A 22440-nucleotide genomic window follows, 5' to 3' on the forward strand; every position below is an offset into this window, starting at 1 on the left:
TGCTGTTGCCATAGGATACATTTCCGAAGATCTTTTTTGTTCAGTCTTAAAATGTTTGACTTGGGAGGTTTAAAATATTTTCCAAATATTTTGTGTGAATTATCTGGGTATGGCTGACTCAATCTGTCCTCAGTAATGGGAGACACCATCGAATGGCCAGAATCTCTTCTGAAACCACTTAGTCTTATAAGTCATAAGAGCAGGTCAGTGTAGGTATACAGCAAAGCAAGACTATGAGGAAACACAGCAATTTAGCTTCAGAAGGACTAAGCACTTGTGAGTTAATAAAATTGTTACCGGAACCTGGCCCTGTGTCATTAGGAGGGGAGGAGAAATTTAACGGATGAAATGGTAGCAGTTTTCTAAGGCTTACTTAGACGAGCTGCAATGGTCAGCTAAACCCAGCATATAGTGGGAAGGTTTTTACAGTAGTCTACCCAGCACTGCTAAAGCAGGGCCTTTTCTGCAAAACATAATCTGAAATTTGATATATTGGTTATGACATTATTACATTTTCCTGCCACAGGAAATGTATGCATTACATGAGATTCTCATCTTTCACAGTACTGGGCTTTCCTATGCTGCTATGCTTCCCCAAGTCCTAACCTTAACCATAAGTCTACTTGTTTGTTGGAGAGTGCCTCAGGGAATGAAAAAGAAAAAGAAGTGCTGACTTAAACTGACATTAAGTCTCTTACTAACTACAGGCATTCTCCAACATAAAACAGTAACAGTATTCCCCAAAACAATGTTTTCTCAAAGGTGTGTTCTAATGCTGATTCTTAGGTTCATTTTAAACATTCCAAGGGGCTCCAATCTCCATCTCACTATTGAAAAGAAACAAGGAGATCCTTCTGAGTCAAGCCCTACTTCCAATGGAAAAGGCATGTGTTATGCAGTTCTCCAGGAAACTTTACCAGTACATAGTGCTATTCCATCTACTTCCTGTTGCTCAAAATGTATGGACGGGCCCTATTGTTTCACAGCAGAGATTTATAAAGGCTGGCCAGTTTTGACAAGAGGTATTTTTCCTAATTTAAAGGATTAGAGAAAGTTTTAGGTTAAAAGGTACCTCTGAAGGTCATTGAGTCCAGCCTCCCACTTAAAGCAGAGGTAACTTCAATGTTATATTCAGTTGCTTGGGGCCTTGCCCAGCTGACCTTTGAACAGCCTTTGAAAGGCTGAGAGCTGGGGCTGTTCAGCCTAAAGAAGAGAGGGCTCTGGGCTCATTGTGGCTTTTCAGTACTTAAAGCAGACATAAAAAAAATGGAGAGCAACTCTTTGCTCGGGCAGACAGTAACAGGACAAGGGGGTATGGTTTTACTCTAAAAGAGGTGTGAGATTAGCTGTTAGGAGGAAATGCTTCACTCAGAGGGTGGTGAGGCACTGGAACAGGTTGCCCAGAGAAGCTGTGGATGCCCCATCCCTGGAGGTGTTCAAGACCAGGTTAGATGAGGCCCTGGGCAATCTGATCAAGTGGGTGGCATCCCTGCCCATGGCAGGGGGGTTGGAACTGGGTGATCTTTGAGGTCCCTTCCAACCCAAGCTGTTCTATAGTTCTCTGATTCTGTATCCAAGGATGGAGATTTCACACCTGTTTCAGAGGTTACCCAACCACTCTCACCTGTAAATCATTTTTTTCTTTATGTCAAATTGGAATTTCTCTAGTTACAACTTGTGACTGTTCCTACTCATCCTCATACTGTGCAACTGCCAGACAAGACTACTCTGTCTTCAGAGTAGTAATTCAGTAAGTAGTAATTCAGTAATTCAGTAGTAATTCAGTGGAGGACAGCAAAAGATCACCACAGCTTCTATACATCATACTGAAAAAAATATTCCTTCAGCCTCCCTTGAAACAGTGTGTGCTTCAGCTCTCCCCAGTCATCTTGGTACCTCTCTGCTGAACTTCTTTAGTTTGCCAATGTCTGAAGAAGGCTGAAAGCTGGACACAGAGCTGCATGTGCAGGCTCACGAGTGCTGAGCAGTGGGAATCACTTCCCTTGACCTGCTGGGTTCATTCCTCCCAGTATAGCCTACTATATGGATAGCTTTTATTACCATAAGGATACGTTGCTGATTTGTGTTTGCTTCAGAGCCTTTTCTGCAAACCTGCCAGTCAGACATTCTCTAGTATTCATGGGTTTAGTTTGTTCCAGATATGGGACTTTGCATTTGCAAAACAAACGTTGAACTTCATGAAGTCCCCATCAACCCATTTCATCAGCCTGTCATGGACCCTCTGCATAGCAGGACTGCCCTCCAGTATATCAGGCAGCATTTCCAGTTTGCTGTCATACATGTCTTGCCAAGGCTGCATTTCATACCACTGTCCAAGCTGTTGTTAGTACGAAGCAGTATTAGTCTTAGCATTGATCCTGTAGAAGCATTGCTCATAGCCAGACAGTGCATTCAACAGCCTGGGCTATTTTCCTGATACCTTGTACTAACCCCATAACTCTGAAAAATACTGAGTAGTAAAGGTTTCTACTCAAATAAAAGGACACAGAGATTAACTGAGTCACACACTCCATATTTTAAAATATGAAGTAGATAAAGAAAAACGAAAGTAGTGAGAAAGCAAGTAAGCAGTAAGAACAAAAAGAGCTGGATGCCTAGAGTAGATTCTGGGCTGCTATCATGTTAATGGTGGCCGATCTCTTAACGTGTAAATAACAAACTTACATGTTCTCTGAGATTTCTGTTGATTACAGACCACCACTGAATATGCCATCCAGTTTTTAATCCCATTCTTAATTTTCAGGTTGCCTATATGTATTTTAAGAGATCTGAGGAAACTTGACGTATGAATAGGCATATTCTTGACTAGAACAATAGCATTCAGCAGCCAGGAATCTCAACAAAAAAAGTTTATTAACCTCAATGAACACATTCTTTGTAATATAAGAAAAAAAAAAACAAAAACACATTGTTTTTCCTTAAACAAATTGAAATGTAACTGAAACTTCTTTACTGAAATATTTAAATCATATTCACAAAATGGAAGATACACAATAAGGGCAGTTACACAAACAGTTAAGGTCAGCCAAAATTAAAAGAAAATACAATAGAATTTCAAAAAATTACAAAATTACATGTGAAGTAATCTTCTCTCTTGGCTGTACTACTGTTTTTGCCAAGAAAAGAAAGTAAGTGAAGAAGGCCTGTGCATTATTATTCCCGAATTTCCACAGGGACATACAGTTGCCTGAGCTGAGAAATACACTTTCAGGTTCCTCAATTTTTCTTTGTTATTTTACTAATTCAGCAACTAAAATCTGTTCATTTTCAGATGTTATTGACTGCATTTTGCACTCCATCAGCTGAGAGGAAAATAAAAATGTCCATTAGTTTTGTACGTATGGATAAGTTGAACTCTACTTACTCATGTGTAATTCTGACAGTATTTCAACTTCTGTTGCATATTTTATAAAAATAGTTCGCTTCTTAGTTCTTTAGCCAATAAGCTTTCCTTAGAAAGCCAAAAAAATCGAAATTTCAACATCTCTGTAATGCTGACACATGATTTTTGGCTGGCCTGGAAGTGGATAGGGAGAACATGCTTTTTCTCCAACACACCACAGCTTACCACAAATCATTTCTAAAGAATCAGAACAAAAAGGTATGCAAGTAGACACATTGGCCTGAAGCTTGGCTAATTGAGCGGACCATAAGAAATTATTGAATGTCACATGAGAACCTGCTGGCCAAGAAAAAGGATATCTGGAGCTGCTGGGCTGTATGTTTGTCTGGTCTGACAATTACAGTCTGCCCTATCATCTTACAAAATCCTGTTTTGAACTGTTTTCTGTGTCACCGTTTTTGCAACTCGCTAACAAACTTTATTAAAGCTGAGATAATGGGTCAGTGGAAGATGCACACCTGGAAAGACAAGGTGAGATGATGACTTGGTGGGAGGACCCAGAGTCTGGGCACAAAGATCAGATGTGAAGGATTTGTGAATGTGTAGTGATTGTGAATGCAGAGTGAGGGTGTGTGCACATCTCACTGGCAAACTTCAGCCCTGCTCAGGTGGAGAGGAAAAATAGTACTGGGGTGTCCGTGACACTCTTTATGTGACTGGTGTCAGCGTTAATGTGGTACTGGTAAAGGCACCTGTGCTGATCTGTGTGACTGGCTATCTCAGTGTCCTCTGTGTGTGTGTTTGTGCACGTGTGTGCCTTGTATTGGGAAAATACACAGCCTTTGCTGCTGGCTGGACCTACCAAAGGGAGCATCAATCCCTGTACCTGTTAGATTGGAATGGGAGAAACCCTCTGGGTCTGGCAGGCCACTGCATTTGACCTCCCTTAGCAAACTCCCTGTTAATTTTCTCTCATAATTCCTCAAAATATGGCAGAGAAAACAGTTATTCTTTGTGTTAAGTTCCTTACCATTTAAATAATACCTTTCAACCTTCAGTAAAGTATAGTATGCATTTCATATATTTAATATAAATAAAGCCTACCTCTGGATTTATATCAGGCTGTCCATTAAATGGATTTTTTGGCTTTGGGACTTTTGGAAATGCTGTTTTCCAGTAATGAGTCCTGGAGGTCAAAAGGGATGGAGTTAAAAGGAAAAAAATAAGTATCTAGCATGTATCAAAACCATTGTGCCCAGCTCTTATATTACTCTTCCAGGATAGAAGAGAAATGAAAACTATACATCATCACAGCACAGAATGAATATATATAAGGATAACACTAAGAATTTGGATGCTAATAGTTTCATTTTTGGTAAAAGATTCACTAATAGTTATTTTCTTCTTTGAAAGAAAAAGGAACTTCCTATTGTCCTCCTCTTTAAGTCACTGCAACCAGTGTAAAGTGAACATAAACATTTAAACAACTTGGAAGAACAGTATCTTCCCTGAATGACTGTATATTTCTATATGAAATGTATGATAAAGAAGATTATCCTTTTTCTTTCTTTTTTCCCTGGCATAGTTTATTTCAAGAAACAACCTGCTTAGTTTTTGTGGTCTTAGATCCATTTCGCTTGCTAGGACAATTTTAGTGAATGTTGCAAAATCTTTACTGTTAAGTACAATCAGCCTGTTGTGTGCAATAACTACATTTCAACAAATCAGATTTGTTTTGCAGACTGTCTACATGTTGGTAGACAGTCTACACTTGGTGCAGCCTCACCTTGAACACTGTGTGCAGTTCTGGGCTCCACAGTATAACAAGGATAGTGAGATACTTGAATGCATCCAGAAGTGGGCAACAAGTCTGATAAAAGGGCTGGAGGACATGTCCTATGAGGAGAGGCTAAGGACACCTGATGTGTCTGGTTTCAAGAAAAGGAGTCTGAGAGGTGATCTCATTGCTCTCTACAACTTCCCAAGGAGGGGAAATTGAGAAGTACATGCTGATCTTCCTTGCACGCCAGAAAGAACCGTGTCAAGGGAAGTTCAGTCTGGACATTAGGAAAAATTTCTTTACCATGAGGGTGGTGAAACAGACTTCCTAGCAAGGTGGTTGATGCCCCATACCTGTCAGTGTTCAACAGACAGTTGGGTTAACCTTAACCCTTAATAATATGCTTTAACTTTTGGTTAGCCCTGAAGTGTTCAGGCAGTTGGACCAGATGATCGTTGAAGGTCCCTTCCATCTGAACTATTCTATTCTATTCTGTTCTGTTCTGTTCATTTTCTATTCTATTTTCTATTCTATTCTATATTGTAGATATCCAGTAGCTGTACTGCTAATCTAAGTGATTGCATATAATTGCTCTCTTTGCCATACTGACAGAAGAGACCCCGGAAATATTTGTGTGGATCATCCAAAGAAGGACATTGGGCATCACAATTACATTACCTGCCTCAGGACCACCATTTTGGTTTGGCTTCCACTACAGTGTGAGTGAAACAGTTGCACATATATTTCAAAGGCATCTCTATATTATTTATTTGTTTAATAATTGCAGATGCATCACAAACCTCCAAAAATTTTTAAAAATGCATAAATTAAATTTACCTTTTGCAGAACAAAATTGTGAAAAAAGCCACGAAGAATATTGCAACTGCCACCACAGATAAAATCCATGCTGAAGAAGAAAAAATGTCTTCGTTTCCTGAAAGAACAAAAGTCATGAAGTATTTTAGTTAATGAAAAGCAATAGATGCACAGCTATGCCAAACATGTCTCTGATGAGTGACTGCTGAATGTCAGTCTGAAAGGTTTCTCCTGGAATAAAATCAACTCTTAAATTTAGCACCTTAGCAGTACAGTTTTCTGGGAAGGATTGACATTGAACCTGTTTGTTAATCTCTAGCAGTAAGCAGGTAGTCACTCCACTTGCAAATTGATTACTTTTATATTAATTCCCAATGTTACTGCTAAGAGATGAACTAATTCTCTCTCTCTTCTTCTTCTCAATAAGGTAGAATGAAAGATAATGTTTAACAGTCCTTTATATTTTTGTGTGTCTGCAGTTGTAGCGGGTTTACGTGGCAAGGTTTTGGTAGTGAGGGGCTACACGGGCTGGCATCTGTGAGAAGAATCCATAAGCTGCCCTGTGTTAGATAAGGGCCAGTTTCTGCTAGCTCCAAAGGTACCCTCCACTGCCCAGAGCTGAGCCAGGAAGTAATGCTGGGTGGGCCTCTGGGAGAGCAGAGTTAAGAAAAGGGGAAAAAAAACTGCTGCGCAACAGCAGCTGGGAGAGAGGACACGGGAGAAGAAGCAGCCCTGAAGCCCCCAAGGTCAGTGCAGCAGGAGGGCAGGAGGTGCTCCAGGCACGCAGCAGCAGTTCCCCTGCGGCCTGTGGAGAGGCCCCTGGTGGAGCAGGCTGTCCCCCTGCAGCCCATGGGTCCCACATGGAGCAGATCTCCACGCTGCAGCCCCTGGAGGAGCCCCTGGTGGAGCAGGTGGACGTGGCCTGGAGGAGGCTGCGGCCCATGGAGAGCCCCCGCAGGAGCAGGCCCCGGGCCGGAGCTGCAGCCCATGGAGAGGAGTCCACGCAGGAGCAGGGGGTCTGGGGGGAGCTGCCGCCTGTGGGGAACCCGTGCTGGAGCAGTTTGCTCCTGGGGGATGGACTCCATGGTACGGAGCCATGTGGGAGCAGTGCTGGAAGAGCTGCTGCCTGTGGGCAGCCCCCGCAGGCTCAGTTCGGGCAGGATGGCATCCCATGGGAGGGACCCCACGTGGGGCAGGGGCAGGGAGTGACCATGAAGGAGCGGTGGAGACGAAGCGTCAGGGACTGACCGCAGCCCCCATTCCCTGTTCCCTTGCACCACTCAGGAGGAGGAAGTAGAAGAGGGTGGATGAAGGGAAGGAAAGTGTTTTTTGTTTGTTTTCTTTGTTCCTCACTTCTCCAGCTTGTTAATAATGGGCAATATTTTTTTCTATTCTCCCTATGCTGAGTCTGTTTTGCCTGTGATGATAATTGTTGAGTGATCTCCCTGTCTTTATCTCAATCCTTGAGCCCTTTCCTTCCTATTTTCTCTCCCTTTCCCTTTGAGGATGGGGAGTGAGAGAGTGGTTGTGGTGGAGCTCTGCTGCCCAGCTGGGTAAAACCACCACTGCAGTACTGTGCAGAGTAGATAGTTTATAGCTAGGCGAGGTAAACCAAAGCAAAGATTTTTGTTCTTACCAAACTCAACAGCTGCACTCCACTCCCCCCAGGCATTATTCACAAAACAGTAATGGCCAGCTGCTCTGATTTTCACAAGGTACTTCTTTCCCATATTGTAACTTTGAAGTATGTGGCTTCTTTCAATTTCCTTAAACAACAACAAGAACAACAACAAACAACAAGAACAATGAACGAAGCAATTAAACTGAGTTTTACTTTTTTGCATGTCTGGATGTTGACAATATGCAAGTTCCATTTACCAGTGAAATTTCACAAGGTAATGAGAGAATTGCTTGTTAGAGCAGACTGCTGTTAGAGAGCAAAAAATAAACTTGCATGTTTTTAAATATGTAGTGGATATGTATCTATGTATCTTCTTTCAAAAATAGTTTGACAGTCTGTAAATTCTTCTGTTCAGAAGCTTTTAATCTTTGACATTGTAGCCTACAATTTCTTATGATATAGCCTGATTTATTGATAGTTTCCCTTGGCAAGTTGACAGAAGCAGAAAAATATCTTGAATTGTCTCATATTATTACAGCTATAATACGTGATGTGAGTAATAAACTGTCTCCATGCACCTCACTCACATTCCTCAGTCTTTGGATTATGACTCTTCAGGACAAGAATAAATTCCCATTCAAACGTGCAAAATAAGTAGAATACTGCAATATTCAGTGTTACTAGAAGTTCCTGAAACATGGTTACTCTGAGGTACTTTCAGGATAGCAAGGGGATGTCCAAACTTCACTGGTTAGAAGAAAGTGCTGCATACCTGAAGAACAGCCCCCATTCCACAAAGCTTGTGTGTTCTCTGTAATTCAGAAATAAAATTCAATTCCTAGGAGGTGTTTTATGTGTCTCTTTTCTTTGCTGTTACTAATGTATAACTTCAAGTTCTGATCCAAACATTTGAGGGGCAGAGGGAACAATATAATGTAAAATGGAAGTTGTTTTTTTTTTCCAGAGTAGTTGCAGAATAGTAATAAAGTTCTCTTTAAATGTGTGATAAATTACTTAATTATCATAATTATTTATCAGTTTGACACTTATAAAAAGAAACTTACAAATAACGATCCCATAAAGCATAGGATACTGATACTAAAGGCATTTACATACTATTTAATTTTCACAAATGACTATGAAACTAACATTTGATGCTGATAAATAGAAAAGGCAAGACTTACTTTTGTAAAAGTATGTATGACCTCTTCTGCTGAATTACCCTGTAAATTGAGAGAAAACCTTTATTTTTATGATTGCTTGTTTTTTGTTGAGATGTCATTTTAACCTACCGTGTCCTTTCTCTCCATTACTACATTACTTTCTTATCTACTTTACAGTTTGTTCAGAAGAACCAACAATTTACCTAATGTTTAGTTTCTGATATGTAATTCAACTGCAATGCCAATTTTATAGAGTAGCTAATTTTTCTTTGGAAAAGTATTTGTTTTCCTTACTACTAGAGTCAAGAAATACATTTTATTTCCAATTTGTGATTGAAGACAAACAAACCAGACCTGATCTGAATGAAAACTATAGCTTCATATAGCTTCATTCTTACACATACCAGAAAAAAATATTTGAGATTTTTTATTTTAAATTTAGTATTTGTATTTTAAAATAAATTTCACTATGTTTAATTGCAAATACTATTCAAATATTATTATTATTATTATTTTGTCTCAGATGAAGTCTTAAAGAATTATGTATTGTTTTACTGTGATTTTTATGCTAAAGTCACACGGACTTTGGTATAAGCTTTCTTTGCAAAGAAAAACAAAGGCAAAGGGAGTCAGAGAAGTAATATTTTTTTTGCAGCAGCTAGCTGGGCTTGTGAAAAACAAAACAAAACAAAACACAACTCATTTCTGAAGTAGCAAGCCCCTAAGTCTAAAGACTTTTAGTCTTTGGACTAAAGTCCAAATAAGAGAAATCCAACGAATGCCTTCAACCAGCGTCTCAGTGGCTGTCCGGTAGTAGTACAAGCAGGTTCTTCCTTCATAGTCGCTATCTGCCATCTTGTGGTCATTTGCCGCAATTCTGACACAGTATTTTCGGTCTACTCTTCTTGCAATGGCACACAGCAGTCTCTCTCTCTCTCTTTTTTTTTTTTTTTTTCGTGCAAAAAACCTTGTAAAATCAAGATCTGAACTTCACTTTCAGTAGCTTAAATGGTTCTGCACAATGACCTGTGCTTAGTCACACTGCCTTTCTGCTTTCTCTCATTTGTTTTCATTTTACATAATATTATGCAGCTTCAATTGTTAGACCAAAATGTGTGTTCCTTGTCTATAATATCTGGTAAGCTGTTTGCATTTTGAATATATAGAAATTTCAGTCCCCTCCACCAATTCGTATTCCTTAACTAGACGTCCATTTCTCCATCCACTATTTACAGCCCAGCTCTGCTGTTTCAAAAAGATACAGTTGCTACTGGAAAAAATCCAGTCCAGGACAGTTCTAGCAGGTCTCATTGAAAGAAGTGACTTTTCTGAGTTTTGTCACAACTGAAGTTGTAGTCTATTCAAGTCTTGATTAAACATCCTTCCCCTCTTAGTACCATGCAGTCATAGTCACTGAGTGTATGTTCAGTGTATGCATGGCACTCAGGATAAGAGGGATAAAAAAGTGGGGCAGTATAGCATGGCAGGGTGCAAGAAAGGCACAACCACAAAAAATATGGTGCTACATATGAGGAAGGCTACACCATATAAGAGAGAGATTTTCTTTTTACCCATGTGTAGTAGAAAACAAAGTGTATGTATTAATGTTAAATGTAGATCAAGAAACTCTCCTCTTACCTTATATGTTATTTTGACTTCATATTTAAAACACTTGTCTTTGTCCAAATGACTTATCTGGGGTCGTTGCCACTGAATTATGCAATCATTTTGATTTTTGTCACATTTGACAGTGACATCTGAAGGAGGCATGAGCTTTTCTGAAATGATACAATTGAGAATTCAAATAATCATGTAATCTCTTTTTGCTTTGATAAAAGAGAGTGCAATAGCAGGTAACATCTCTGTGAAGAAATATTTATATCTATTTTTTTCTTGGGAGCTCTGTTAGAAATAATTGAAAGACCAGAGGTCTCTAGATCTTGTCCATAGGATCAGAAAACAAAAACAAACAAACAAAAAAAAAAAACCATGGAACATGACCAGGGAAGAATAATATGATGACAGCCCTAATGTAAGAAATCTGAAGATCATTTCTTTCTTTAAGACTCCTTGCATGATTCTTCTGTTACATGAACTTATGGCTTGCTTGGTGTTGTGAACTATGCAGCTTATTCCCCCTCCAAAAATAGTCATACAAATTTAAGAGTTCAGTTTTACGAATCTAGAACTTCACAAATATATCTCCCCTAATTTCACAGGTGTGGACAAAAGTATTGCAGACCTTTGAATTTTGATCATCGCCAAGGACTTGATGGTTATTGTAACAGCAAAAGACAAATAGTCACTGATGACTAAAAGGGTGATAAAAGGATGATAGAGGAAATAGTTTCAGTTAGATTACCTTGCACCAGTCTTTACAGACAAAACTGGGTTATTTGTGATGGGCTGTTTGGTCAAAGAACACTCCTGTTTCATGTCCCAGGAGTAATATTATAGCTTGATGTCTTTTTATAGAATGAAGCTTTGTCCATTTTTGGAGGCAATACCAAAATCAGTAGGGCTTTGCCAAAAAGGCTTTACCAATAGTATAAGTAATTGCACAGGAAGCTTCCAAGTAGATCAACATATGTGCAAGTGCATATGAAAACCTGAGCTGTTCTATACATGTTGGTTTCTTTAGTCAAGGGTATGGTGTCCATTCACGCTATCCCTACTGGCAATGAGAAGGAGGAGCAATTGCCCAAAGAATGTTATTCTGCAAAGTCTCTTCAGTTGAAATGTCTGTGGCCATCACTGAAAAGACAGCAATGTGAATTGCAATCTTCTAAGTCCTGTGGACCCTGCTAGAGAAAGACTTAAATGCAATTAGAGTAGGTTGCTAAAGAAGCTGAGAGAGGCTGCAGCTGTGAAGCTTTTTTGCTTCCTTTCCCTCAGGGCTGTTTTGCTTAGGGAACAGATTTTCCTGAAGAAGCTACAGTCTCTTACTTTTGACCCTAGGTCTAAAGGCATGACAGGGTGCTGTCACAGGTGATAAACGAAGTGAGTATAGTATAGTGAGAATAGAATAATTGAAAAATGATAATATGTGAAAGGACATTTCAGGGCTTGCCTCAATGGATACCATTCTTAAATAAAAAACATTCTGTCCAATGATGCTGGTAAGTGGTTAACTGCAGTCTGAACTGATGTGTAGAAAGTCCATCAAAAGAAAATGATTACACAGGGGAGTATACTGGAGTAAAATTATGCAGCCAAGCACTGATCCCAGACATAAGACCATTTTCAGAAGTTTTAAGTATAATAGAAAATGGTATGGAGGTCTGTAGTAAATGCAGTGATAAAGTCAATATTCATTGTCCTTTAGGTTAATAATCAGCTAAATCAGTTGACAGTCTAGGCAACAAAATTTCACTATAGCTACATGAAGACATAAGTAGAGATTTCAACTGGAATTTTGAAACTCTGATACCAACATCAAATGCTCACATGTTTTTTAGGTAATGATGTCCAAACCAGGAAATCCTAACTCTCAACAATGAGAATTCTGTTAGGGTGTTTAGACTTCTCTGAACAGTTGTTTCTGAATGTTTCTACCTCCTCTTGTGGTCCACTTTGGAACTATATTTTTGCAGAAATTGAGGACAAGATCAAAGCTTTTCAAAGAAAAGAAAAGACTATCTTGTGGGGTGACAATTCTGAAATGAATTCAGTCTCCATCTCAGGGATGGGTGCTCTACCACCCTCATGCAATAATGGAAATAAACCAGAGATAAATTATTTACTCACCAATTGTATACAGTTCGATGTATTTATCATAGAACCGGATCTGGGAGACATTGCTAGACCCATTCACCATGAAGTAAGCAGTTTTGTCTTTAATCATCACATTTTGGAATCTACATCCCACATGTCTGCCATTTTCATCTTTAATATAAAGCTCACATTCTGTCTCATTATCATCTCTGCATATAACAAAGTGTTTTAGTTAAAGGTGGGCAGTGGAATGTGTTGAGTGAGAATTCAGACTTCCCAGGACTCAAGCAGGCTTACTTACCTTGAATTCTTCCAGTAGAGAAAATACTGGGTATCTCCTGGAGCATTCCTGCCTGCCTGCCAAGTGCAGTTCATGAGAGAAACATTATAAATCACACAGGAGAAGTTTTCAATGGCTGACCCATTCATACCTGCAAACACAGCAATCTCTGTTAGGAGGAAGAACTGTTTGACTGCTCCAAGATGGAGGATCTTGGCACATGTTTAGATATGCTAAATACCTGCAACTCCAACCAATTACTGCTAGTGTTAGTAATGATGGAATTCATTTTAGGTAGCAGCATTGGAAGATACTTGGACTGATATGAAAAATTTAATGTGGCTATATCCTCCAAAGATATAATAACAGTATTGTATTTGTTAGAATGAGGCTCAGGGAAGCCTATACTGCCATAGAACAGGCTGACATCCAAAGTGGCCACTGTTGTGCTTTGAACTGTTCTGATTCAAAAGGACACACTGGTGTCCAATGCTGCAGACTGAAATCTCTGCCTATCATCCTTCAGGATCCTGCCATAGCATTTTTGTTTGAGGGATGTTCTTCAGCATTCTGTCAGATGAATGAAGAGCACGAGGAGCTTCACTGAGGACTCCAGAGAGGGAGAGAAGGTCAAATGCAGAGCTGTGAAGATTTTCCAGACTTCATGGAAGTGAATATGTAAACATCTGAGGTGTTCTCTGCAGGGAAACCTTCTTATACCTGGAATAAACACCAGGAACCTTCCCCGCATCACAAACATTTCAAGTAGCTCTTTAGCACCTACCCCCAGCAAAGACTAATAAGGAGACTAAACATGCTGTTTAAGAGGAAGGATGACACTCTCCCTTTTATAAGGAAACAACGATTTCTTTGAGCTTGATGAGATAGGAAGTAGTGTCTTTTTTTTTGTTTGTTTGTTTGTTTTTTTCATACGTGCCAACTCCATGTTGCTTAAAGGAGCAGATCATGTACCTCATTCTCTTAACACTCTTGTATCAACTATCCCTCTCATACAAAGAGGGGTAGTTTCTGTCAGAACTTTCATTATTGTGGATTGAACAAAGTGTTAGGCATAACACCATGAGTTATGCTGTGACAAAATTTAAGGTGTCATAGAATTCTCAAGGAAGAATTTAAAAACTACAGACACAAACCTGTTTCACCTTGACTTTTAATAGCATAGACATGCGAATGCAGCCAACAAAATATTAGCACAAACATTTAAAAGAGAATTAGCAATTAAAAAGATGGCACCAAGCAAGGCAGCAACTAAGGACTAAAGAATTACTGAGTTAGTTGTAGGAAACTCCTTTACTTGTCTAAGAAAGATTGTCATAAGGGTGTGAACAGGGAGCTATCCATTTATAGGAAAGAAAGAATTTAGTAATGAAAGATTTTTATTATTATTTATTTATTTATTTATTTATTTAACCCTCAGGCCATTGGAAGTAGGCAAATCCTCTCTCAAAGTCTAGTGTATTACCTCGAGGAATACATCTGCATATGCTTGAGTATGTACTGTTGATGTTCACTGCTGTAACTGAAAACTTTGCCCCGTTGTGCAGAGGAAACATTAGATTTCCATCAAATATGCAGGTCATGTCCTCTGCCTGAAAAATGACATGCAGGTGGTTTATTTTCAGTTTTTCATCTAACGGTTTACATAACACTTCCTGTAGAAATCTTGTGCTTGCTTTGTAACAGTGTAACCACTACAATAGTGAAGTAGGTACTGATGTCTCCCCAGGTTTAAGAACCTCCTTCCCAGAAGTTTTGTGTAATGAACCTTTAACAGTGCAAGGTGAAGACATTGGTGCTTCCCTCCAGAAAATCTCATGACAGAACAGTGCCAGGAGTAGAAGTTCCTCCCCTCTTTCCAACAAATCTATTGTGCCTCCTCAAAATGGAGCGTATGCTCCTTCATAAGAATCAAAAGATGACTTCAATGTGCTTTACTCTTCTTTCAGTGACAAAGGCAGATACCCCACAAATGACTGCCTGCATAAGGAGATGGCTTGAGGTTCATCTCCAGTAACATTACCTTTCTGAATACTAGCAGCCAGTTTCAACAACTCATATAGCTGCCTTGTCTGTGCAGCAGTGAAGGGGAACACAGATGTTAGCATCTGAGACATATGAGATACACTGTCTTCAGGCAGGGCCTATACCTCTCTAGTCACACCTGTCAGAGCTTAGAAGACTACAATTTCCACGCTTTGATAGCTGAAATGAGGGTGATATAACCCTACTCTGATCTGTGATTAGCGATACCGGTGATATAACTGCATGGAGTATTAAAAGAGTTCCCCAAAGTCAGACTTTTCTAGGAACTGCCTACAGAACCAGTAAGCATGGTATATATTTGACTTATTGACACACTTGTGTAGCATAACATGCTTACTCTCTATTAGTGCAAAATGCAGCATCAAAAACAGTGACTTCTGCTACAGTTCCTCTTCCTGAAATAACTTGATTTTAGAGATAACCTACTCTGTCTGATGCACAAGAAATATTGGCCAGATAGACTTCAAAATTAATGCAACTTTGGGATCTAGAGGAAGAGAGCTTAGTGAAGGCTGGAATAATACACGTATTCAAGAAAGAATAAGTGCAAAGGAACAACTTCACAACTTGCTTTAATGTATCTGTGCAGTTTGCAGAGGCTGGTAAAAGAGAAACTATTCTGGTTAACATGCATAGTAATTACCAGATAGGGAAAGTTTTAGCTTGCAATCTTCTCTACATGAGAACTTCTGAAAACAGACTAAATCAGAAGCAGAAGTTACCTTTCTATAATGTCAGAACACTTCTCAGGTAATCCATTCACACAAGATTTGAGTTCCATGCCTCCGGTCTGTTATCAAAAGGTTAGATCTATAGTTTAAAAATCCAGTGTATTTCTCCTTTTTAGCTCTTTGTATAGGTTAACAATTGCATCAGGCTAAGATGAGCATCTGGAACATGCTGACTTGCAGAGTGATCTAGAGTGCGTGCCTTCCAAGAATGTCTAGCTACAGAGCTGCTGGCTGCTCAGGCACGTTTTTTAAGGTCTTGGCTCTGTTGGCCTATACAAAGGTGCCTGCTGCATTTGAAATACCCCAGATAACCTGCTTAGCTCCCAGGAGCCACTCCAGAAATGTTATCCCTTCACAGGCTTCTGTGTCACATCAGTCAGTCCTGAGCAGGTATATCACTACATTTCCAATGCCTTATTTTTAGGTAAGTCAGTCAGGACACATGTATCTAACTCAGTTTCTCCTCCGTACTTTAAGTACAGCATTTGTACAGCATGAGATGCCTCTCACTGAAGATCCTCTGAAACCAGGAAAAGAGGCAATCTTACACTTAAGTCTCATCAAGGTTCTGACCTCCCAAGGATGATCTCAAGGCAAGAATTTCACAAGAATGGCCAGAGAGGGCAGACATATCTCAGTACCAAGATGGGCCTTAATAAAAACTAGAAAAAACTGCTAAAACAGAGACTATCTTGTTCTAACCAAGAATACCTTTTTCAATTACTTAAGAATATGAAAGAGAAAGAACAAAGTGTAGTGATTTATTTCTGTTAAAACTTTATATAGAAAATTTACCTTTATAATGGCCTTTTCATTGTCTGCTGCCACAGAACACTCGTACTCGGTGAACTTCGTACTGCTTATCCAACTCAGTTGCATTTTCCAAGGATTCAGTGTCAAATTTCTGATAGGTGGTTCTGGCATCTCCACTGAAAATATCACATAATAGGATCAGTAAGGTGCAGGATTGATGCTACCCAATTTTTTGGAGTGCAAAGGCTACTACCTATCCGGTCTAAGACAAAAGGTAACTGGAAGACAACTACCTGTAAAGAGAAAAATGCTACACCTCATCTTGGAGGTTGTCTGCATGGAAGTGTTCTACTCACAATCTGTGCATTGCCAGTCAACATACGTCTGGGCAACCAGAAGCAGCCACTGGGTCATGAAGATGAGTCCAAGACAAGCAAGCATCTCTTCTTCCTTGGAGACAGAAAGCAGCAGAACTTGCCCAAGGTGAAAGACACCAGACTGAATCACTGTCCCCTGAATTTGTCTGGTCTGATCTGCCCACCTCTCAATTACTGAGCAAGAAAAGATTCAATACACCTCTCAAGCAGTCAGAGGAACATTCAAATAAATGGTAACAAAGTTAATGAAGTTGTTCTTTTCTGCAGAAAAACAACTTGTGTGATGATTCATAAAGCTATTTGGGAATCACTCTAGAAATGCATACACTTTATGACTGCTGTCTTAAGGCCTAAAGATCACCTGTCTGGTGCATAGAACGGTTAGGATGAGTAGACCTCGAGCATGTGGGTAAACAGCTGCAAACAGAAAATATCAAAATCGGTCACAGCAATATCATAGAATCATAGAATGGCTTGGGTTAGAAGGGACCTAAAAGATCATCTAGTTCCAACCCCCTTGCCATGGGCAGGGATGCCACCCTCTAGATCAGGTTGCTCAGGGCCCCATCCAACCTGGTCTTGAACATCTCCGGGGATGGGGCATCCACAGCTTCTCTGGGCAACCTGTGCCAGTGCCTGACCACCCTCTGAGTGAAGAATTTCCTCCTAATCTCTAATCTAGATCTCCCCTCTTTTAGTTAAAAACCATTCCCCCTTGTCCTGTCATTATCTGATTGAGCAGTCGCTCTCCATCTTTTTTATAAGTCCCCTTTAAGTACTGAAAAGCCGCAATGAGGTCACCCCAGAGCCTTCTCTTCTTCAGGCTGAACAGCCCCAGCTCTCTCAGCCTTTCTTCACAGGAGAGGTGCTCCAGCCCCTTGATCATCTTTGTGGCCTTCCTCTGGACCTGCCTGAACAGACCAACATCCTTCTTGTGCTGTGGCCCACAGACACAGTACTCCAAGTGGGGCCTCAGAAGAGAAGAGTAGAGGGGCACAATCACCTCCCTTGCCCTGCTGGCCACTCCCCTGTTGATGCAGTCCAGGATGCAGTTGGTCTTCTGGACTGCAAGTGTGCACTGCCAGCTCCTGTTGGGCTTTTTTGTCCACCAGAACCCCCAAGTCCTTCTCTGCAGGGCTGCTCTCAATGAGTTCTCCCATTCTGTGCTCATGTCTGGGACTGCCCCAACCCGGGTGCAGCACCTTGCACTTTGACTTGTTGAACCTCATGAGGTTTATGTGGGCCCAAATCTTAAACTTGTCCATGTCCCTTTGGATGGCATCACTTCCTTCTGTTGTATCAATTCTACCACTCAGCTTGGTGTCATCTGCAAACTTGCTGAGGGTGTACTTGATCCCACTGTCTATGTCACTGGTAAAGATATTAAACAGTACCAGTTCCAGGACAGACCCCTGAGGGACACCACTCGTCACTGGCCTCCACTTGGAGATAGAGACATTTTCAGTATCAGTCAGCTTTCGTTACCCATTGATCAGTAAGTTTTGTGATCATGTTACCACATAATAGTTCATGTACTTTCAAGGATATTTTTGAGTACATGCATAAAAGTGAATCCAGTAGGAGTGTCTACTGTTACTACAAATTCAGTACCAAAACTAGAAAGAGAATAAACCATATGGCTGGGAACTTTCTTAGCAGGCAGTAGGTCCTTGCAAAAAAACTTCATTCAACTTAGCTCCGCGTATTTCTTTGGCAGCTTTTAAGATTTTGCCTGGGATATCATCCTTCCAGCCCTGGGCTTCCAGTATCTATCCTAGAGCCTTACCAAATACCTCTACAAGAAAAAAGAAACAAACAAACAAAAAAACCCACAAACAAAAAAAGCAACACACACACAAAGATGGACCTACCTTGTATTTCAAAACTTCTTTGTCTCCCTTATTTTTGTATCATAGTCTTGAGGCTCAGAGAAGATGGAAAGACTTACAGTTGAAATGGTTGTACAGTTACAAATAGGGCTGTCTTGCTTGTCACTTGCGTTTTAGAGAACAGTCGGAACCATCGGAAGTGTTGCAAGGTATGATGTTCATCACTTCCTTCCTGATTCTTAGCAAATTAATGCAACTATAGAAGTCACAATTTCATTAAACTCAAACAAGCAGCTAGCTTGTTAAATTTTCTGTTGTATTGAGTCTGCTTGTGCTAGGGAATCCAATAAGTACATAAAAAAATTCTTTTACAGATATTTATGTCTGGCTCTTTGTAGCGGGCTTATGTGGCAAGGTTTTGGTAGCGGGGGACTGCACGGGATAGCCTCTGTGAGAAGAATCCAGAAGCTGCTCCATGTTAGATAAGGGCCAGTTTCTGCTGGCTTCAAAGTGGGACCCATTGCTGCCCAGAGACGAGCTAATAAGAGATGTTGTTTGTGCCTCTGTGAGAGCATATTTGAGAAGGATGGAAAAAAAATGCTGCACTACAGTGGCTGGGAGGAGTGAGAAGCAGCCCTGAAGACCCCAAGGTCAGTGCAGCAGGAGGGCAGGAGGTGCTCCAGGCACGCAGCAGCAGTTCCCCTGCGGCCTGTGGAGAGGCCCCTGGTGGAGCAGGCTGTCCCCCTGCAGCCCATGGGTCCCACATGGAGCAGATCTCCACGCTGCAGCCCCTGGAGGAGCCCCTGGTGGAGCAGGTGGACGTGGCCTGGAGGAGGCTGCGGCCCATGGAGAGCCCCCGCAGGAGCAGGCCCCGGGCCGGAGCTGCAGCCCATGGAGAGGAGTCCACGCAGGAGCAGGGGGTCTGGGGGGAGCTGCCGCCTGTGGGGAACCCGTGCTGGAGCAGTTTGCTCCTGGGGGATGGACTCCATGGTACGGAGCCATGTGGGAGCAGTGCTGGAAGAGCTGCTGCCTGTGGGCAGCCCCCGCAGGCTCAGTTCGGGCAGGATGGCATCCCATGGGAGGGACCCCACGTGGGGCAGGGGCAGGGAGTGACCATGAAGGAGCGGCGGAGACGAAGCGTCAGGGACTGACCGCAGCCCCCATTCCCTGTTCCCTTGTACCACTCAGGAGGAGGAAGTAGAAGAGGGCGGATGAAGGGAAGGAAAGTGTTTCTGTTTGTTTTCTTTGTTTCTCAGTTCTCTAGCTTGTTAGTAATGGGCAATATTTTTTTCTATTCTCCCTATGCTGAGTCTGTTTTGCCTGTGATGATAACTGTTGAGTGATCTCCCTGTCTTTATCTCAGTCCTTGAGCCCTTTTCGTTGTATTGTCTCTCCCTTTCCCTTTGAGGATGGGGAGTGAGAGGGCGGTTGTGGTGGAGCTCTGCTGCCTGCCTGAGTAAAACCACCACAGCTCTAAATAATGCTTAGTAGTACAAAGAATCTCTCAATACAAAGCCTCTCACCCAAGGAGTCATTGGGGCTACCCATGGTTGCTGAGGGTGGGTGGGCCCTGGCAGCCAGGTCCCATCGCACCACCCTGCCAGGAGCAGGCAGCTGGGGGCACAAGCACAGCCTCAGCTGCAGACCTGGGCATTTCCCTGGGGACAGGCTGGACATGAGCCTGTGGTTGGACCCTGTTGGGCAGGGTTCATGGTCGGGCCTGGCCATGGTGAGGTGGAGCCTGGCCCTGCTGCAGCCTTGCTGGAGCAGGGGCTGGCGACCCCAGGGTGATGTGGGGGCCTGGGCCTCGGCAGGTGGGGGAGGACAGGGTTGGTGTGTTTAAGGGTGATGCTCAGTGACATGACAATGCAAACTCTAAAAATTACTTAAGCTTGTGGAAAAAGAGGACTTCAAATCTTGGATCTCAAGTCTTTTCATAAGCTACAACTGAACCAGAAGTTATGCCTTGAGTTTGTTCTGAGTCCAGTTGTCCCAATGTCAGGAAAACAAACAAACAATCCCCCAAAACAGAAGCTCAGCAAAACAGACAAAAAAAAAAAAAAAAAGCAAGTTAACATCCTTTCCGTTCTCAGGTCACAGCTATCTATTTTCTAGAGGAGAGGGTAATTATAAAGAGTCTAAAAAAAGTAAAAATTCTCTTATACCCTGAAATGATTTTCTTCACACAAGGCAGTGTACTTTACTTAATAAGGAGCTTTGCGGTCCACATAAAGTAATCTAATTTCACCACTTATTGAAATTGAAACATCATTAGAAAATTTTTTTTTCAAACAGTAAGATATATATTGTGGTTTAACCCTGATAGGCAGCTCAGCACCACACAGTTCACTCACTCTCTCCAGGTGGAATGAGGGAGAGAAATGGAAAGGTAAAAAAGTGTGAGAATTCATGGGTTGAGATAAAGACAATTCACTAGTTAAAGCAAAAGCTGCTTACACAAGCAAAACAAAACAAGGGACTCATTCACTACCTCTCACTGCAGGCAGATGTTCAGCCATTTCCAGGAAAGCAGGGCATATCACATGCAACAGTTACTTGAGAAGACAAATGCTGTTACTCCAAACATCACCACTTCCTCCTTTTTTGTCCCCCAGCTTTTATTGTTGAGCACAATATCATATGGGATGGGATATCCCTTTCATCAGTTGAAGTCAGTTGTCCTGGTTCTATCCCCTCACAGCTTCTTGAGCACCCCCAGCCTCTTTGCTGACAGGGCAGCATAAGCACTGCTCAGCAACAACTAAAACATCGGTGTGCTATCACCACTACTTTAATAAAAAATCCAACACACAGCACCAGTGAGCCTCTACAAAGAAAAGTAACTCAATCCCAGCCCAAACCAGGACAGTATGACAACATTTTCTTCTTAAGAACAGGCAGATGCATTCTACTGTGGTTAAAATCTTACAGGAGTCTGTCTATGTGCTCCTTTACCACTCCTGTTTCTTGCCTATTATATTTGGGAAAAAAAAAAAGGCTGCTGCCCAGCACCCTACCAGGCTGCTCCAGGAGTCACCATTCTCTGTCAAAATCCCCAGTTCATTCCTGTCCTGCTACTGCTTTATTGACATATGGAAAGATATAACCATATCAGTATTAGTTTGTATATCAGCTAGTCATATATAGCTATGATACAGTTATTTCCAAAGGAAAAAGCTAAAGATATAACGCAGTGGGCTCATGAGTATTTCCACTGTCTAAATTCCCGCTGCAGTGTGAGACTGATGACTGATGAGCCGTAAGTGTGCCATTGTTTTCCAGGTTCATGCTCTTATACTGCTTGTAAACATAAATGATACTGAATTGTCACTAAGACCAACCATCACCCCCAAATGGATTTCTGACCTGCTTTCTTCTCTGCAAGTCAAAAAGAGAACTGGTGCGGCACAGTAAATCTCCTTATCAGCTTTTTGACTGCAAAAGTCTTTTCTACAGAAATGAAAATCACACCATCTCCACTTATGCTCACATGATGTATTAGAAGTGTAGAACAAGGCTGAACTGGAAAGCAATGTATTAAGTGACACCTTGTCGCTGATTTCATGCATTTGATCATGTCCATCAGTTACTCAGTATTGATTTAGAAGATGAACAACTCACCTTGAGCATTCAGAACTCAAAAAACAAAACAAAACAACAACAACAACAACAAAAAAACCCTCCAGTCATCCCTAGAAACAGTAATCACAAGGGAATCAAGAAAGACTGGCTTGGTCCTTCATGGTTTCAAATGGAAAGGTTTAAGGGAATGGTGGTTTTATGAGGATACATTCATGAGTCCCTTGGGAGTGCACTTTCTCTGTATTTCAGGAGAGAATAAAAATGTGGCAAAGTTTTTCTGAAGCATAGTTATGAAACAAACAAACACTGTGAAGCAAACAGGAATGATGAGCAAATGGGAATAGGTGGATTTTTTTTTTTTGTCAA

At 41.2% G+C, this 22440-nt stretch overlaps 1 protein-coding gene across 3 annotated transcripts; it reads right to left on the reverse strand.

The window, feature by feature from the left end:
• Nucleotides 1–1724: 1724 nt before the first annotated feature.
• Nucleotides 1725–19087, reverse strand: LOC121058804 (granulocyte-macrophage colony-stimulating factor receptor subunit alpha-like). 3 transcript variants are annotated; one of them, XM_040534819.1, is made up of 12 exons: nt 18535–19087; nt 16643–16736; nt 16329–16462; nt 14222–14348; nt 12760–12889; nt 12492–12667; nt 10383–10522; nt 8766–8804; nt 7597–7726; nt 5982–6078; nt 4469–4550; nt 1725–3323 (listed from the first exon to the last, which is right to left on the reverse strand). In XM_040534819.1, exons 2-12 carry the CDS (start codon nt 16725–16727, stop codon nt 3252–3254), a joined length of 1212 nt encoding a protein of 403 aa, XP_040390753.1. In that variant the 5' UTR covers nt 16728–16736; nt 18535–19087; the 3' UTR covers nt 1725–3251. The 3 variants fall into 3 exon arrangements, with proteins under 3 accessions (XP_040390753.1, XP_040390759.1, XP_040390766.1); XM_040534825.1 differs by having other exon boundaries at nt 16580–16736; XM_040534832.1 differs by lacking the exon at nt 16643–16736 and having other exon boundaries at nt 18535–19086.
• Between the last annotated feature and the right edge of the window lie 3353 nt (nt 19088–22440).

The sequence above is a fragment of the Cygnus olor genome, chromosome 1, assembly GCF_009769625.2.
Source record: "Cygnus olor isolate bCygOlo1 chromosome 1, bCygOlo1.pri.v2, whole genome shotgun sequence".
Taxonomy (NCBI): domain Eukaryota; kingdom Metazoa; phylum Chordata; class Aves; order Anseriformes; family Anatidae; genus Cygnus; species Cygnus olor.

Excerpts from the sequence above, each read along its gene's own strand:
- LOC121058804 (XM_040534819.1), bottom strand. The coding sequence starts at position 16,727 with ATGCTTGCTTGTCTTGGACTCATCTTCATGACCCAGTGGCTGCTTCTG. Across the intron at positions 10,523-12,491 it reads CATCGAACTGTATACAATTG|AAAAGCTCATGCCTCCTTCA; the intron begins GTGAGTAAATAA and ends GTATCATTTCAG. Across the intron at positions 8,805-10,382 it reads AAGTCAAAATAACATATAAG|GGTAATTCAGCAGAAGAGGT; the intron begins GTAAGAGGAGAG and ends CTCAATTTACAG.